Genomic DNA, 19,203 nt, shown 5'->3' on the forward strand with positions numbered 1-19,203 from the left:
ATCCATTCACCTGTGGATGGACGCTTGGGCTCCTTCTGTAATTTGGCCATTGCAAATAATGCTGCAATAAACATAGGGGTGCATGTATCTTTTCACATTAGTGTTTTCGTATTCTTTGGGTAAATACCAAGTAGGGATTACTGGATCATATGGTAATCTTATTTTTAATTTTTTGAGGGACCTCTAGACTGTTTTCCAGAGTAGGTGCATCAGTTTGCATTCCTACCAATAGTGCACAAGAGTTCCTTTACCCCTACATCTTCACCATCACTTATTGTTTCTTGTGTTTTTTATGTTAGTCATTCTGATAGGTGTGAAGTGATATCTGATTGTGGTTGGATTTGCATTTCCCTGATGATGAGTGATGTTGAGCATCTTTTCACGTATCTGTTGGACACCTGAATCGGTCTTCTCTTCAAATGCCTTCCATTTCTTTCATTCTTTCATGTTTTCTAATCTCCTTGTTACTGCTTCTTTCCTCTTATTCTCTTTTCCTTTTTGGTGTAGAGTGTTAGGATTTCAGGGAAAGAACGAACAAAGGTCATTCAAGTTCAAGCACTCATTCAAGTTCAAGCACTCGTGTCTTTTGTGTTATGAATCCTCAAATGAAACACTATAATCTAGTAAGAACCTGATTGGTAGAGATCACAATAGGAAGATTATTCTCCTATCATACAACCCATCCTTAATTGGATTGTTGTTGTTGTTGATTTATTTTTGGTTTTAAATAACTGTTCTAGATTTCTCGCCTCCTTTCACACTACCTCAGTATAACGCCTACATCCTTTCCAAGGCTTTGTCTGTTGAAGGTCATCACGACAGCCACTGTAGGTTTTGTTTTGTTTTGTGCACAGAACAACTGGCTACCTAAGAGTTGGTTGAATTCTGCTTCATAGGTACAGACTGACCTGAAACTCTTTTTTAATAACACTTTTATCATTTAAGACCACATGTCAAAGGCCCCCTTGCCCCACAGCCCACTTTTTTAGTCAATAAAGAGAAATTTTGTTTCAATTTCTTTGCCAGAGGTCAATGCTTTTTAGCATGGAATTGCACTTTTTAAATGGTGAGATAATGGAAACTTGTAATAAATCGCACAACCTAGTTATTTTGAATGGACTTTTCACAAAAGAGGTTGGTTTTATTTGTTAAAAAAAAAAGTTTACAGAAATGCAAAGCAGAGATATAAAGACTAAGAGAAGGAAAATTTGGAACAACATAAAGAGAATAAAGATGCTTTCTTTAAGGACTTTGTTCTTACTGAGCTAGATTTCCCTGCAGCCTAAGCGACTCCATACTTCTTAAAAAGAAGATGCATATTCAGGTTAATAGTGTCCTCTGAGTTGCGGGTTCATGGGCAGGGACATATAGGAAGAAGAGGGAGTGTGTACATCACATAACCACTCAGGATGCAAAATGACCTCGTGACGCAGAAAAATAGTAAATAGGTCAGAGTCCGAAAACTCCATTTAAGGCTGGAGCATAAGAAGACCATGGAAGATGAAGGCTTTGAACTGGCAGGATGCCCCTGGCTGAGAGGAGGATGGAGGGTCTCCTGAGAGGGGGGAGTGGATTCCTACTATAGTTGATCCTTGAACAACACGGGCTTGAACTGCACAGGTCCAGTTTTTTTTGAAGTAAATACAGGACAGTACTGTAAATGTATTTTATCTTCCTCGTGACTTTCTTTCTTTCTTACTTACTTTCTTTTTTTTTTAAAGATTTTATTTATTTATTTGATAGAGATCACAAGTAGGCAGAGAGAGAGAGAGGAGGAAGCAGGCTCCCTGCTGAGCAGAGAGCCGGATGCGGGGCTTGATCTGCGGGGCTTGATCGCAGGACCCTGAGATTATGACCTGAGCCAAAGGCAGAAGCTTTTTGAGCCACCCAGGCGACCCCCTCGTGACTTTCTTAATAATGTTTTCTTTTCTTTAGCTTGCTTTATTGTAAGAAAACAGTACGTAATACATATAACACATAAAATATGTGTGCATCAACCCTTGGAGTTACTGGAAAGGCTCTGGGCAGCAGTAGGCTGGTAGTAGTCAAGGTCTGGGGTGACGTGCAGAATGTCCTGGCCTGGCTTGTCTCCTCCTCACCAAAACGAAGAACATTTTGCGGAGCAGGGGGAGCTAACACTGGGATGTTGAGACAACCTTAAGTTAAGCAGTACTTGGAATTGCAGGGTAAGGGATCCCTAATTGAAACTTTGTCCATGGGGGAGCCAGTGAAGATTTAGGGGAAAACCGATTAAGCCAGGCTGCAGAAAGCGCCCCAGAAGAGGCAGAATCACAGCGACATTTGACACACTGTGTTTTTTAATATGCTTGTTAATGGTTACTTATTACCACCGCTCTGCAAGTCACGTTCATTATTCTCATCCTGCAGAAATTCTGCAGGAAAGCCCTGGCAATCACGCAGAGACTTTATTCTTTATCCCTTTCCATGGTACAATGTTTGACCCTAGTAAATTTCCCCGGGGTCACAGTGCCTGCGTTCCATTCTTCTCTGCCCACCAGTCCTCCGCCATGGACTCTGAGGCACGCAGCGGGGCTGGGAACGTAGATCTGCCCCAACAGGCAGCGTACTGGTGTTCTGTTTGGTTTCTTTGAACATGTTGGGGCTTTTCTCTTGATTTAAAATAATGGAAATGCTTTTTGGAAAACAAGTCCCTCCACAAGAAGGGCAAATGGGTGACATTGTGGATAAAGATTTGAGGAGACTTCAGTTGGCTGTTAAAGTTATCCTGATTAAATACAGTCTTTTATTTAATAGCAACACTAAATTCAAGTCCCTTTCATCCTGGCAAGTCCAGCACCCTCACTTTTTTAGGGGGCTGTCTGTGCAAAAAGGAAGACAGCTTTTCCTTGCCCCTCTTCAGCCAGATCTGTAAACCTCAATTCTGTGTAAAGATTTAAAATAAGGGCAGGGCACCTGGGTGACTCAGTCGGTTAAGCACCCAACTTTGGTGTCCTGGGATGGAGCCCTGTGCTGGGCTCTGTGCTCAGCGCGGAGTTTGCTTGGCCCTCTCCCTCTCATTCTGCCCCTCCCCACTCATTCTCTCTCTTTCTCAAATAAATACATAAAATCTTAAACAAATGTTAAAGGCGAAAGAAGGGTCACACCAATCATTAATAGCAACAGCAACACTATACCACTGCCAGGTTGGTCTCCAAAGATACTGGTTTCCCTAGGTCATTCTCTTGCTAAGAACCTGCAGTGGTATTTCTCAGGCCTCTGCCTTTAAGTTCCCTCTGGCTGATCCCACCAATATAAGAGGCTTTTCCTTTTCTGGATTCCTCATCTCTACTCCCTTTTGCACAGCCAGACCTCCCTGCTGTGGTTTTAGCTGGCACAGTCTCTCCTGCATTTCAGGGGACCGAGGTTGCCTTCTACTTCGGTTCACCCTCTTGCTGGACAGGTGGCAGGCATAGGCAGATGTCGAAGGGATAAGCCACAGATCATGTGGCTTATATGAGGTGACGGCCCCAGGGCAAGTTCATAGTATGTATACCGCCTGTCTTTAGCTTATCCTGGCAAAAGAAGGCGAACTTGGAGAAGTAATGCCAGTGAGAAGCCAGACCCCTTGATGAAAGACGAGAAAGGTAGCTAAAATAAACCAACTTTGATGAGATGTATCTTTTATTTAAAAACGTTTTATTGTGAAATACAGCATCATTCAAAACACCATATGAAAATGTCACGTACAGTTTAAAGATATCTGCTTCTTTAAAATAGTCCAATTCAAGTGGCTTTACATTTATTAGTGAAAAATTCACTGTGACTAGTTCTTCCCAAAACTGGGCAATTAAATTTTCAAAGGAATAACTGAAAAGCATCCCTAACGTGTCTTACTAATCCATGCAGCAGTGTACCTATGGACTCTTCTTTGACAATAACACCTGTTTTGTTAGTGGGGATTTCTTTTAAAGATTTATTTATTTATTTGAGAGAGAGAGAGCACAAGCAGGCTAGGGGAGGGGCAGAGGGAGGAGCAGACTCCATGCTGAGCAGGGAGCCCTACAAGGGGCTCAGTGAGGGTCTTGATCCCAGGACCCTGGGATCATGGCCTGAGCTGAAGGCAGACGCTTAACTGATTGAGCCACCCAGGCACTCCGGGATTTTTTTTTAAAACTAGGCTCCACACCCAATGTGGAAGTCAATGCAGGGGAGACCAAGAGTTGGACACTCAACCAATTGAACCACCCAGGCACCATGGGAATTTTTTTTTTTTTTTTAGTTTAGTGTTTTTTTTTTTTTTTTTTAAGATTTTATTTATTTATTTGACAGAGAGAGAGAATACAAGCAGGGGGAGCAGCAGAGGGAGAGGGAGAAGCAGCCTTCCCACTGAGCAGGAGCCCAACATGGAGCTCAATCCCAGGACGGAACTCAGGATCATGACCGGAGCCGAAGGCAGACACTTAACCAACTGAGCCACCCAGGCACATCCCTGCTTCCTTTTTTTTTTATTGAAGTTTTTTGTTTTTAAAGATTTTAGGAATTTTTTTTTAAATTGGGAATTTAGCCCATAATGGTCTCATATCAATCGTTAATATATTTGATGGTTCTTCGAGGTTTCTGGATTCCTGCTTCTGTGTCTGTATATAGTTTACGCAGCCTGTCTGAATCTTTCCCATCCCAACCTCAGTCCCACCTCCCCCATGCAGAGGAGTGACTAACATCTAGTGCTGTTACTCTGTGCCTGGAGCTGTACCGATGTTTTACACATGGTCTTTTATTTAATTCTCCCAGTAATGCTACGAGATAATATAATAGTATTACTCCCATTTCACAGATGAGAAGACTGAGACAGGATGCCTTGTGCCTCAGAGCTAGTGAGGATTTGAGCTCAAGTTCTAAATGTAACACTTTCTTAAAGCCCTATAGCTCTGCCCCTCATCGTGGACTACATGCTCTGCCTTCCCCCACCATGATCTCCCAGCCTGAACTCCTATAACCTCGTGTTAGCCTGGTGTCAGAGTCACTTACTACCCATTCCCGTGCCTCCCTCATCACCTGGCCTGCTGGCTTGCAGATAGCGGTTGCTGAAGGAATGTCTGATGGGGAAAGAGTTTTTTTCTTTTTTGCAGCAGAGAGGGAATGCTTTATTTACTAAGTTTGCATGCCAGGGATGTGAGCTCAGAAGGAGGCCTGTTTCCAGGATTCTTTTAAATGCCCCCTTTATAGTATCCTTGACATTATCGAATCGTTGGTCAGAGAAAATTCTATGTAAAGTTAACTTCCATTGCATCTAGTGTTTTAATCCATCAGTACTGAAATGATTTGAGATTATTCTTTTTGATTTATGGTTGTCTTTCATTTCATTTCGAGATGAGCACCTGCTATTAGGAATGGTTTCTATTAAGTAGAGTGAGGAGTAGAAAAACAAATGAAGCAAAGTATCTGTCCCTTGGAGCGCTTGGAGTTTATTTGGTAAGATGAAAGTGGAGACAGTGAATTCTGGCAAAAAAAAAAAAAAAAAAAAAAAGCAAAACAAAACAAAAAGGTGGTTGTATCGGGCTGTAAACACTTAAGGAACTGACTGATAACTTTTCATGTGTGATGTTTTGATAAGTAATAATGTGAAGCTTCAATCATTATCGTGAAGTTAAATTATTATAACGTGTCTTTACAGCAAGTTTATTTCTGACCGCGAGAGTAGAAGAAGTCTCACTAACAGCCATTTGGAAAAAAAGAAATGTGATGAATATGTAAGTGTCATTATACTAAGGGATGCTTGTTTGTTTTAATCACATAAAATGGGACAGATGTTTTTAATTCATGTAGCATAATACCAGAAGTATAGCTACTTATATTCCCCAGGGTATCCTGTGTATCTTCTGCTGAAACCCATTTTAAAAAATAACTAGACCACTAAGGAAGTATTTCTTGAATTTTATTGCCACACCGGTTCCTAATAGTGCTTTAAAGACTTTGGCACGATGAACTTTCCTGGGGACTGATTTGCTTATGTTTGTTTGTCTCTTTGTTTAGATTCCAGGAACAACCTCCTTGGGCATGTCTGTTTTTAACCTCAGCAACGCCATTATGGGCAGTGGGATTTTGGGACTCGCCTTTGCCCTGGCAAACACCGGAATCCTACTTTTTCTGTGAGTGTTGACATTGCTGTACTTTCCGTGTTAAAACTGTATTTTCTGTATATTTCTGCTCATCTATAGAAGAAATTGGAAATATTTCTAAATAGTTTTTCTCTTCATATTTTTACTAATTCGGTTAAGTTATGAGTACATACTTTTACATTGTTTATTGGAATGATTTTCCAAGTTGCTCCTTATGTTTATGAGGAAGGGGAAAGAGAAAACCTTTTTATCCACCCAAAGCACCAAAATGAGCCTTTATAAGAAGGATTAACAAATTTCAAAATAAGATTTTTGGTATTTTGGATTCTCTGTCACTTTAAATCTCAGCTAAAAGGTCAAAATATTTGGAGGTGTCGAATCCAACCACTCACCACTTTGGTATTTGGATTGCAATGGAACATGTACTATATCCAAAGGTAATCGCAAATTTGTTTGTAATAAATAGCCAAGAAGCACAGATGAGAAATTAGCATGTACTTTTCCTCTGAGAGTTAGTTAAAAGAAAATAGGCAGTTTTGTTTTCAGATAACTTTTCCTCTCACTGTTAAATGGGACTTTCTGCAGATGGACAGGGGGCTTGTTTTCAGTTGGAACAAGAAGAAAACAGATCATAGAATTTATACCAGGAAAATGCTCACCCAGCCTGATTCCTCTCTCAGACCTGTAGGGAGTATCAGTGGTGTTTTGCCTGAAGAGACGAGGAGGAAATTCTCTTCTCCAGCCTTCCCCCTCCCACAGACTACACTCAATATTCCTCACTGGCCTCACTCAGTAGTTTTCATTGCTGGATCGTTGAGATGGGAGCATTATTTCCTTGGAAGCAGTGACCAGAATGGCTAGTACGCCTACAAATTGTGTATATTCCTTTAGACTTAGAAAACTGTAAAAAAAAGAAGAAGAAAAAGAAGAAGAAGAAGAAGAAGAAGAAAGAAAACTGTGATGAAGTACACTGCTATCCATTCCATTACCCAGGGATCAATCATGTCCATCCATGCTGGGCCATTTCTGTCAGTAGCACTAGGGATTAACATTCTTCCTCTTATGTGTAAATGCACTAGACATGTCTTTCCTAGAAATAAAACTCTGTTTAGGACAGTGAATTCAAGACATTTTTTTCCTTATTGTCCACCCAACTCTGTAAACCCAATGGCAGCCTCTTCTCTCAATAGAGAAAACAAGAAAACAATGCTGGTGAATCATTTTGTGTGGTCTTTCTGTTTATGTATATCTTGAGCCAGGTGCCAGGTTTTAGGGTGAAAGGATGGTGTTGGACAAAATATTTCTATGGTGACTTTTTTGGTATGCGTGGAACTCTGACCCTCTGAGGATACTGCAGGGTCGCTGCACTTGTGACTTTCAGAGCAGTGACTGGAGACACCCGACTGGTAGTCCCAACTCCTCTTCTGAATGACTCTGTAGTCTTAAGCAAGTTACTTAGCCACTCTGAGCTATAGTTGCCTACTCTGTAAAATAAGGCAACTATACTAGAAAAATCTCAGAACTGTGCCAACCTCTGAAACCCAATGATTCTGTGACTATTTTCAGTTATTCCTAAGCTGGAAAAATGTTCGGTTCGGAAATGTGTTTTACACTGATGTATTTATGTTTACTATCACAGTATTAGTTAGCTCTATGTTAAGTAGTTGAAGAGTCAATTCTTTGATGATGGTAACCACAGTAACTCTTGTGGCTCTTACTTTGTACCAGGTACTATTCTAAGTCTTTATGCTGAATCCTTGCAAGTCTCTGAGATAGGTACTAGCGTTAGTTCCTGCCTTCACAGGTAAGGGAACTGAGGCAGAGGGAACAAACTTTTATTTTGAAATCTCTTTTTGTCACCATTCTGGGAACCCCCTTCTCTGGGAATCCCCTTCACCTCTCTTCTCTCCTAGATCCCCTATTTCTCCTGTATTCCATTTCTTCCTTTTTCTGGGTTGACTTCCTTGCTTTTGTTGCTGAGAAAGGATGAACAGAAATAACTTTTTCCGAGGCCTTCATGTCTGCAAAATGTTTTTATCCTACCTGCTTCCTGGATTGGCAGTTTGGCTGGATAAAGAACTCTATATTGGCAATAATTTTCCTTCAGAATTTTGAAGGTATTGTTCATCGCTCTCTAGTTTCTTCTGTTGTGAAGTCCCATATCCTCCTGATTCCTGATTTCTTTTATATAGCCAGGATTTTTGGGTTTTGTTCTTTTTTGTTTCTGGAAATTTCTTGAATCTCTTTTTCCCGCATGTTCTTCAGTTTTATAGTTATATGTCTTGACGTGGCCCTAATCATCCACTGTGTCAGGCTGTCGGTACCTCCTTTTCTTTTAGAAGATAATAGTCTTCAGTTTGCGGATATTTTCGTACACATTATTGTGTCAATGAATTCCTTCCTCTTTTTACCTTTTCTATGTTTCTGGAACTGCTCCCCAGATTCTGGAACTTCTGGACTTGTCCTCCCAGTTTTTTTTTTTATTTTCATTTCTATAATTTTTCACTGTAGTTTCTGGGACATGTCCTCAATTTCCCTCAGCTCTTTACTGAATCCTTTATTTCTGTTTTGTTTTTTTTTTACAGGAGCTTTTAAAAATTCTTGGAATATTCCTTTCTTATATTATTTTGTTTTATGATTTCAGTGTTTTCACTAAGGATTCTAGTGATAGTTTTTCTCTGTTATGGGAAATTTCAAGCATAAAGTGGGAAGAAGAGTATAAAAGATTCCCATTTTCCCTTCATCCCATGGCCTTACTTGTTGAATCATACCCCTCACCTGGATTGTCCGGAAGCAAGTCCCAGCTCTAATATCATTTCATCCATAAATATTTCAGTGTATTTCTCATTAAAATATAAGGGCTATTAAAACATAACCATAATATGTCACACCTAAAAAATTATCAACAGTTCCTTAATAACATCAAATATCCAAACAATATTTGAATTGCCTGTTTATCTCCTTTAACAAAACAACAACTGGATTTTCCAAATCAGTACTCAAATAAAGTCCATATAATGCAGTTGGCTGATACGTGTTTTAATCTCTTTTAAGCTGTAGGTTCCCCCATTTCTCTCTTCTTTTCTCCTATGCAATCTACGTGATGAAGAAACTGGGCCGTTTGTCCTATAGAGTCTCCAACAGTCTGAATTCCACTTACTGTATCCCTCTGGCACAAGTTGATTTTTTGTTTGTTTGCTTTGAAATTGATCTTTCATTTTAGGATCTTTTCTGAAATGTCAGGTGTCCTTCTGTGTCTGTTGTATTCGAAACTAAGGGATGGGGAAAACAAGGCCAATTTACGCCTGCCACACATGAGTGGGGCTTGTTGGGAATAGTTTCACTTAAGGTGTTGTCACCAGCCTTTTACTTGGGGAACCAGCAGTGTTGGATACTCTTTGGCTGCTGGGATCACTCAGCATCTTCCGGTTACCTGCCGGGAGGGTCTCAGCATTGCCGCCATCTTTTTGGGAACCAAGCTGGGGGCACAGTTTGGGGGTGGATATCTCAGTTGCATGTGTTCACCTAATCTCAGTTTTCCTGACAGCACCCACACCCCCCAACCCAAGTTGTACTGGGTCCCTCACCCAGAGACCTGAATATTATACTTTACAGAGAATGTCTCTTCAGATATATGTCTTTTGCCAGATAGGAGAGGAGCAACCCCTCAGTTTCACAGAATAGGTGCTTGGTCTGGGGAACCTAGTTATTTCTTGAGGATCCCCTTTATTTTAGCTCATCCTTTCCACTGTTACCTACTTGCAGTAATGCCACCGGGGTCTTTTGGGAATTCTGTGGTGAAAATTGGGTGAGTCTTGGCTTTCTCCACTGCCAGTTGAAGGTTCAGCTTTGTCTACTTTCCAGTTCTGAAATTTTGTGCTTATTGTCTCCTCTAGTGTTCTTAGAAGGGAGCAAGAGTAAGTTCTTATATTCAATCTGCCATTCCTAGAATTCAGTTGATTTTTAATTACAGTGATTCAGGGATAATTGATCTCTTGTCTCATGACTCTTCAGTTTCTGACTGAAGCAAAGAATTGGATAAACTCGACACTTAGAGTTGTAGGAAGACTGCCCTGCATAAAACTCTTATGAATTATTTGGTTGCTTGCAAGATGTGTGAATAGCAAGCACCGCACACCGAATCATCAGGTGAAAGCTTGTGAAGGTAGCTGTATAAAGACCCAGACTTATAAGCTCTTCCCAAAATGCAACACTCTCCTACCTTAGAACAAGGACTCACTCTGTGTGTCGTAAAACCAGCTGCTCCTACAGCTGCTCAAAGCCAAGAAGCAGTTGGCAGGATCAAGGTATTTCATCTGGTACAGGGCCCTGTTCCAGACTCATATTAGCCAACACGGAAAAAGAGTCCAAGCCTGTCCAAGCTTCTTTAGAAAAGCAGCTGGGAAGGCTCCTCCGAGTCTCCCTGAGGCTGGGTGTGGAGCTCGTCACTGGGGTCATCTGAAAACTTGCAGGAGTGATTTCTTTTTCTTGGATGAATTTGGGGCTCATTTTTTTTGACCTAACCATAATGGCTGTCATCCCTGTTTAACACACATCTGATTCAGTTGGGATTAAGTGAACTCCGCCCCATTGGAAGAATGCAGTTAGGTTTTGTGTTTTCCCCGAATTCTGAAGCCCTGTATTCCATCTGAGGAACAGGAAGTATGGGAATGGGGAATCTTCAGCCTACAATTGTTCTGACAGTATATGTTCTCTTTTGGGGGCAAAATGGGGCTGTACCCTGAGGCAGCAAATTGGGGATATGCTGAGGCACAAGTATCTCAAGGTAAAATGCACCCATTGAACTCAGTTTTCCTAAGATTGGGGATCCAAGGAAAAGGCAGTGAATGCTGAAAACTCTAACACTATAACTCCCTCTTCTATCACTGGTTTTTTGTTTTGTTTTGTTTTTTTTAACATAGCTCCCCTGTAACTCCTTCATGGCCAAAGGGGCATCAAAAGTAAATACTGGCAGGGTGCCTGGGTGGCTCAGTGGGTTAAGCATATAACTCCTGATCTCGGCTTAGGTCACAATCTCAGGGTCATGAGATTGAACCTGGAATAGGGTTCCGCACGGGGTGTGAGCCTGCTTAAGATTCTCGTCCCCTTCTCCTTCTTCCCCTCCCCATCCCAAGGAAAGAAAAGAAAAGGAAAACAAAGTAAATCTTGGCATGGAAGAATTGTGGGGTTTGTTTTATTTTTTATCTCACTTTACCATCTCTCCCACCCTAGCCCAAAACAGGAAAGTTACATTTCTAAAGATATCTATTAAAAGCATACATTTTATAGAAAATGAATATCTTTAGAACGTATCATTTCCTCATAGTAATAAGTAAATGAGAAGTTTATTAAACTGTATAGATTTTATATTTTTTCATAACTTCCTGGCATATTATTATTATTATTTTAATAATGTAACCCTTAAGTGTAAAACTGTGAAAAAGGAGAATGTAATTGATGATACTTCTGAGACCTCAAAAGATATGATCATTTATTATAAATGCTGAGTTTATAAACCATCTGTTTGAAATGATAATTGTGAAACAATATAAGTTCAAATTTTATTTTGGTTGATTACAATTCCAGAGGCTCTTTTTTTGAGTTTTCGTAGTTTTTGAGTCCCGTTTGCCATTTTCTATGTCACTTGGTTGTGAAGATAAAAATATAATATAGCTAAAGACACACTTTGAAAAGTGGCATGCAAGAAGACATTTATTAATTAGTGCCAACCCTATAGGACTGCTATGAGTGTGTATGTGTGTACATGTGTGTGACAGAGGAAGAAGAGAGTATGTGTGTGAGAAAGTATGTGTGAGAGAGTGTGTGTGCATGAGAGAGAAAGTGTGTGTGTGTTTCTGAGAGAGAAAAATGAAGGGAGTACCAGTAATGCTTTGTACATACTAGCACTATATAGTACCTGTTTGTGGAATTATTAATTAGGTAGTCATAAATAATGGTTAACATCTATTGAACAGTAATTACATATGCTATTTTATCTCATTTAATCTCCATCAACACTATGAAGTAAGTATTAGCTCCATTTTACAGATGAGGTAACTAAGGCTTAATAACAACTTACCAAGTTGGGGAGCCAAGGTTCCGTCCAGGCTTTTCTGACTCTAGAACCATAAAACACTATAATGTCTTTTTGTGATACCTTCATCAGAAACCAAATCTGCATTATTAATGTACATCATCAGAGAAATTCTATTCTTATCAATAGATACCAGCAAGTTAATATTTCAGCTTTAAAAATCATCTTGTATAATCTTCAATATTCCTGGACTATGTTACTACTGTTTCACCAAGAATCGTCACCGTTACTGTAATGGAAATAGTTTTGTAATATCAAGTGCACCACATTGTAGATCAGGGGTGGTCAGGTTCCTGGTAATAGCCCATAAAACACATGCTTAAAGTATATCATGAAACTAACATACCTTCTGAACTGCTTCATATGTGTCATATGTATACCTGACTTGGCCTTGAGTGCTATTTAAGAACGTCCCTTGTCTTCGTGAGCCCTTGACCTTAATTCCTTCCAAATATTTAACTAAATGTTAAGAATTAAAAAACCAAGTACTGACAAAGTCAGATACTACCAAGCCCATTATTAGCGAATTGGTTCAATACTCAGAGTAGTTCCATAAAATAGGATATTAGACAACTATATGAAAGAGGAAACTGAATTATATGTACTGGTATGGAAACATGTCACAAGCATATTATTGTTTGAAAAAGCCTGACCGTTAGGTGGAAGCGGGCAAGAGAGGAGAGTGTGTGTGTGCTTACGCCCCGCAGACTATTTCGGAGGGTGAATGAGAGCTGTTGACGAGAGTTGCTTCTGGAGAGTGGCACAGGGGCTGGGGTGGAGTGGGGGTGCAAAGCTTTCACTCTGTATTGTCTTCCTACCAGGTGTTTTTAGGGGAAGAAACTAATGAAAGAAGCCTGTTTTTTAAGGAATTTAAAACCAATGCAATAAGGCTTTTTTTTCCCCCTTCTTACCTACAGAAAACTGAGGAAAAGCAGATTTTCAGTACTGATATTTAAGGCCCTTAGAGCGAGAATAAGCAGTTGATGCCGTGCCACCTACTCCAAACTGTATTTTCAAACCCTTCTGCCTTCAGAGAGCCTCCATTTCAGCCACACCACGTCCTTCTTTTCTGTAAAGGCCACCTGCACCATCCTTATCACCCTGGCCTTTCCCCCTCCTTATTCCCATGCACCTCCATGCTTCTGAATCCTGACAGGCCTGTGAGGCCCAGTCAGATGCCACCTCCAGAACCGTTTCCCTGATACTCCTTTACCTTTCCGATTGAACTCTGAGCCCTACAAGGGCAGGATTAATGTCTAATTCTTCCTTGTTCAAATCAGCCCCCCACCCCCGCCATCACTTCTAACCCCTCACTCCCCAGCCCCCAACCCTGCCGGCCCCAACAAGATCTAGAACAGTTGCTTGCATATATGTGATTCTCCATAAAGTTTCATTGACATGAATGAACGAATACTTAAGAATTAGATTTTGCAAAACCAAACAAGCCTTTAGGGCAAAACAATGGCCCTCATAATTGGTGCAAACTTATTGGAGGGCAAATACCAACTGAAAGGTTTAGCTCACCCTCAAATTTTCAGTGGGCTGTGGAGATGTAATGATAATAACCAGGTTAGCACAGCACTCGCCCCCAAGTGGTTACTTGATTACTTTCCTGGGAACGCCTCTTTCATTTGAACATTCTAAATAGTTCAGAGCCTGTTAAATCCTGTAAGAGGTTAGTATTACATTGCTAAAAGGGCATTTGTTGTTAAATTGCTATTTGCAAAAAGGAACATAATTGTCATTTTCAGTGTACAGCAATTACCTTCACTTTGTGGTAAATTGTCTGCTTCAATTGTAGGTGAATTCTGTCTCTCTTTTTCTTAATATTTACTTCTGTGGACCACTAAAAAGATGCAATATTGTATTACCTATAATTACAGTGTTTACAAACAAACCAGTAAATGGCCATGCCAGTAAGGGTCAATCTAGAATATAAAGATCTCTGTAAATCAGGATCAGACTAGCAGGGGACTTCTCTCTTTAAATTCAGTGTTTTACAGTTGAGCCTACATAAGGGACAGACAGAAATGGATTTAGAACCATAGGTCCATCAACACATTGCCCTAAGTCCTGTTCTTATCTTATAGGTATTTGATCATTATTAGCCTGTCACAAAAAAAAGGGGGGGGGGTTCTCACGATACCAGGAGGTTTGTATTCTTAAATAACTGTCTCAGCATAGCTCTGAAGTCTCCTATCTTTTTTAGCAAATTCTACTAAATTGGAGTGAGACCGCAGTGTTCCTTCACAAATATGTACTCTGCATGATCCTGAATTGTCACTGCTTCGTTACTTCATATGTATTCCAGAAAGTTTGAATCACGCCCACCAAGATGATAATTTTGCTCTTAGCAGTAACAGAGATGGTCTGTGTGATATTTATCAAGTTATTCCTCGTAAATGTTAAGTCATCTCTCTCTGTGCACTCCTTAGCAGGCAGTTCTTTGCCTGCTTCCGCGGAAAGACCAACTGGATCTTGTGATCTTAAAAACCGGGCGATTAAAGAGGAAGTCAATAGGGAAACCCTACTCTTCCGGTGATCCTAGGAGGAGGTCCATGAGTATAGTCACAATCCTCTTCCCTCTTGTCAATCAGTTACTTGTTTTTAAAATTCTTTGAGTTATAGTCACTGTTCCTTAGAAATGATCTGAAGAGAAAATTGTTGTCCTTCAGCTGGCAGCAAAAATCATTGGCATCAGATTCTCTTATTTGGGAATAATAATACTGGAAGAGGAGAAATGGCACATTCAGACTTGCCAACATTTGAGATACATGTAAAAAGGGCAGTGGCAGTGCCATTGAACTCTATTGAAATTCACTGGATTAAGCAGCTTTTCAGAAATCGGGAAATAGGAGAGTGGTTAGTGTTGTGCTAAAAATGAGTGCTTATTTTGTAAACGAAGAGGGTTGGCAAGCGTAGCCGATGAGTCCCACCCATTGTTTTTAAGAGTTGAGCAGTTATGCTTAGTTGGTGAGTCATCTAAGATGTGTCTGATAAGGGTTCCAAGAAGGCAATTCTCGTGGCCCCAGAGGTGCGCGGGTTTGTGCACTGCGCACATGTGCGAGAGCATGCACCGGAGTTGGCTGAGTCCTCTGTAGACTGAGTCGCATCCTGTCCCGGTGCCCCGGTGCTACCCAAGGACAACAGCATGGCCCCCATTTGGAGCACTGTGTTTTTCTCAGCTTGCGAGAGGCAACTTAACTCTACTGTCTAAGGTTTTACCAGTATTAAGACCTCCGTGATGCGTGAATGCCCTTTCGTTCACTTTCCTGGGTTGCAGTAAGCCAGGTGTGTATCAGCACAGTAGGTCGGGACAGCCCAGAAATTTGGATTTTCAAGGTTAGCTTGAACTTTCACTACTCACAGAGTGGTGGCTGGTTTAGTAGAGTGGAAGACTGCCCTTGTGTGGGCCAGTTAGCTGTGCTTTGTTCAATGGCTACAGGCTTCACTTCACATCGGGTCCGTGTTTCAACCATCTGCAACTACATTAGAGGTTTGCCAACTACAGAGTACTGACCAAAACCACCTGTAGCTTCTTTTTGTCTGGCTTGCTAGCTGCGAATAGCTTTTTTTTTTCTTTAGAGAGTTAAACAAAAAAAAAAGATGTTATAAAGCATACGTGTGCCATGGGACCTATAACAACCCTATTTATCATCCTTATTTTATAGGTAAAGAAGCTTAGAGTCACAGAGGCTAAGGCACTTGCTAGGATGACACTGTGATTGGTGTGGGATGAGGGGAAGGAGGGCAACAAGCCCATGGTGTAGTCCTCTTAACTCTTCCATCGCTCCTTCAATGTGCATTGTTACCATGGAAACAGAGTAGGAAAGTATGAATGAAGCCACAGCTCTATCGTTCCCCTTGGAGTGGAAGTCCAAAATACCCACCGAGAACAGCACACTCCTTTATTTAATGGTTACGTGGAATTTTTCTGTCACTCAGGAGTTACATCTTAAGAGTATGATAAAGGGGGTGTCACTTTCAAAGGTAAGGATCTAGGTTTGAGGAAAAAGGAAGCCAGTTATTCTTGTGGAGTAGAAGAAGAGGAAGGAGGACATGTCAAGAGTTATAAATGGAGTGCCCACAAAACCCACAGACCTCTACCAACGACTATAAGCAAAAACAGGAAGTGGTAGTGGCACATGGCTTGCTTTCTTACCCGTACAACTTCCTCTTTTATTTATTTATTTATTAATTAATTATTTTTTTAAAGATTTTATTTATTTATTTGAGAGAGAGACAGTGAGAGAGAGCATGAGCAAGGAGAAGGTCAGAGGGAGAAGCAGACTCCCCTTGGAGCTGGGAGCCCGATGAGGGACTTGATCCCAGAACTCCAGGATCATGACCTGAGCCGAAGGCAGTCGTCCAACCAACTGAGCCGCCCAGGCGTCCCCAACTTCCTCTTTTAAACTCAAACCTCCTCCTAATTGTTTAACTTCATGAAGTATCAACTAAATTGGTAAAATTCTAGTTCTGTCTGCATATGTCTTTTAAGTACTTCATTCTCTGTAGGATCATACTAGATCTTACTTGATTTGGTCATCAGTGGGGCATATTTCTTTCATTAGAAATTAGACAAGATGAAATACCTAACCAGCAGTGAGGCTAGTTTAAGAGCAGCTTTGCACCAAGAAATGTAGATTTATCTACAAGGGAAGAAATAGAAGGAAAGAAATGGAAGGAATTGTACGAATAATTGATCCCGGCCCGTTCCCAGCTCAGCATTTAAAAACCATCCCTTTCACTCTCTAATTTGTAAATATTACAAATGATTGCATGCCAATTATCCTGGTGTGCTGGTCCTCTGACCCTCAGAATGTTGAAATTTAATCACAATGTAGTGACTAGGAAGTACACTTTGGGACTGAATAATTATGTTTCTGCTCCTTTCTTTAAGTATTTTGTGAGCTCCTTATATGAAATTGGGACTGTATTAATGATCTTGGGGTTTAAACAAATGCAACTCTTCCCCCTCCCTCCCCAAAAAGAAGAATTGGAATAATACTACTATCATTTAAGAGGTTCTTTACATTTTTCATTTTAATACTATTATTGTAAGTGAGATAATCATTAAAGACCATTTTGAAAATACATAAAATAAATTAAGTATAAAGAAATCACCCCAAATCTCACTGTTAACAGCGGGCTCTGTTAGGCCTATGATGTATTTCATTCTAAGTCGTTTGTCTTCTGCTTAGGTTTTACTTTTTACACTGTCATTCCTCTGTGGACATTTGACTTTGGCAGACAATGTAGCATGGGTGGGTAATGACTTTGGAATCAGACTTTGAGGGCTCTAATGCTAGCTCTGCGACCTTAGACAAAATACTTAACCTCTCTTAACTTCAATTTCCTTATCTGTAAAATAATAATAGTACTACTATTTTTAAAATATTTAAAAATATTTTTAAAATATTTTAAAGTGCTTAGTGTGGGCCTGACGTACTGAAAATACCCTAAATTTATTGGTAGCGATGATCAATTAAGTGTTTTATTAATTATATTGAATCCCTACTAAAGTTCTAGGAAATGGATTTGTATGTAAAAGATAGGTTTGAATTTTCCAAAATATTTCAAATTTTCACATGGATTAGGAACTCAGAACACTTGGTCCCTCTCTTCTCACTTTCAGGCACATCCCCTTCCATTTGGGCTCTCATTAAATAGACGATTCTTCCTCCTCTGTGTTGCCTTTTTTTTTTTCCACTTAAGCCTCCTGCTAGCATGGCTTCCCTGGGCCAGGAACTGTGCTGCACCATCTGCTTTTGCAGTTACCCTCCAGACATTCTACTTGTGACCACAACACCCCCTCCCCATTTCCAGGCTCTTCCCTTGGGTACTCCCATGCCTGTCCTCCAATGTCACCGACAGCCTCGGAGAACCTCAGGGAGAAGTGCACTTCCTTCCCTGTCCAGTGCAGATGTCATGGCCTTTCACTTGAAAACCCCTCTCTTTCCCATACCCTAAAATTCCCTTCCCCTCTAGCTTTCTGTCACACTAGCTGGAAACCCCCCGAATCTGAGCTTCTTAACTACGCAGATGGGTAACTACATTCAACTTCTTCACTTGGGTTCTCCATACTGCCCACCCCTCCCTTCATCCCCAGCTAGTGCTCTGCTCTCTGTGGCAGTGATTTTAGATCTTTACTTACTTCATATAGGTATTTCCCTTTGGAGGAGTTGACGGGGAGGAGATGGAGGGGCAGAGAGAGTTAGTGGAGATAAGAGATGAATAAAAAAGTGGAGGGGGGGACACAGGAAGAAAGGTTGGAGAAAGGGAAAGGGTAGAAAAAAGTAAAAGAGAGGCCAGTAACAGAGGGGAAGGACTGGAGAAAGATGGTTGGCCAGAAAATAGTATGTTTCCTACAGTTTGTCCAACTAGCTTGTACTAGAATTTTAAATTTCTTGTAAATATCCTGCCTCAACCCAGATCATGTGTCTCTGAATTTTGGAGGGAGGGGCTGTAGATTGGTGGGAGACGATGGTAGATAAAAGCAAAACTAGTGAAAAAGATTACTTTTGCTCCAGTGCAGGGAGTTTTTATATGGATTATTCTAATCATGATGGTGGTAAATGTTTTATACTTTTAACTGGGTTTAGAAGAGGAAGAATTAGATAGTGTAGTGAGCCTCAGATCCCTTTTGGAAGAAAAGAAACATGGCTGGGGTGGGGGGAGGGGTGTGGCATTGAAAATAATTTTGTTTATTTCTTGGCAGAAAGAGCAAGCAAGTAGGAGTCAGGAGTGGGGCAGATGGAGAGGGAGAAGCAAAGCGGGCTCCGTGCTGAGCGGGGGAGCCCGATGAGGGGCTCCCTCCCAGGACCCCAGGATCATGACCCGAGCTGAGGGCAGACACCTCACTGACTGAGCCACCCATGAGCCCCTAATTTTAAAAATATATATATGGTGGAGTAACTAATGCCCTAATAACCCGAGGAAGTCAGGATCCCACAGGAATTGTCCACATCCCATAGGAATGATAATGATTCAGCTATAAATGCTTCACTTCCCTGCATTCTCCCCCGGACA

At 40.8% G+C, this 19,203-nt stretch overlaps 1 protein-coding gene across 1 annotated transcript in view; it reads left to right on the forward strand.

The window, feature by feature from the left end:
- Window positions 1-19,203, forward strand: part of SLC38A1 (solute carrier family 38 member 1) — a 69,054-nt gene that overhangs the window by 23,848 nt on the left and 26,003 nt on the right. The window contains exons 4-5 of the mRNA XM_032876963.1: window positions 5,636-5,711; window positions 5,995-6,110. Coding sequence (XP_032732854.1) covers window positions 5,636-5,711; window positions 5,995-6,110 — 192 coding nt within the window. The remainder of the gene's footprint in view (window positions 1-5,635; window positions 5,712-5,994; window positions 6,111-19,203) is intronic.

Source organism: Lontra canadensis, unplaced genomic scaffold, assembly GCF_010015895.1.
Source record: "Lontra canadensis isolate GAN:19392208 unplaced genomic scaffold, GSC_riverotter_1.0 scaffold59, whole genome shotgun sequence".
Lineage (NCBI taxonomy): Eukaryota > Metazoa > Chordata > Mammalia > Carnivora > Mustelidae > Lontra > Lontra canadensis.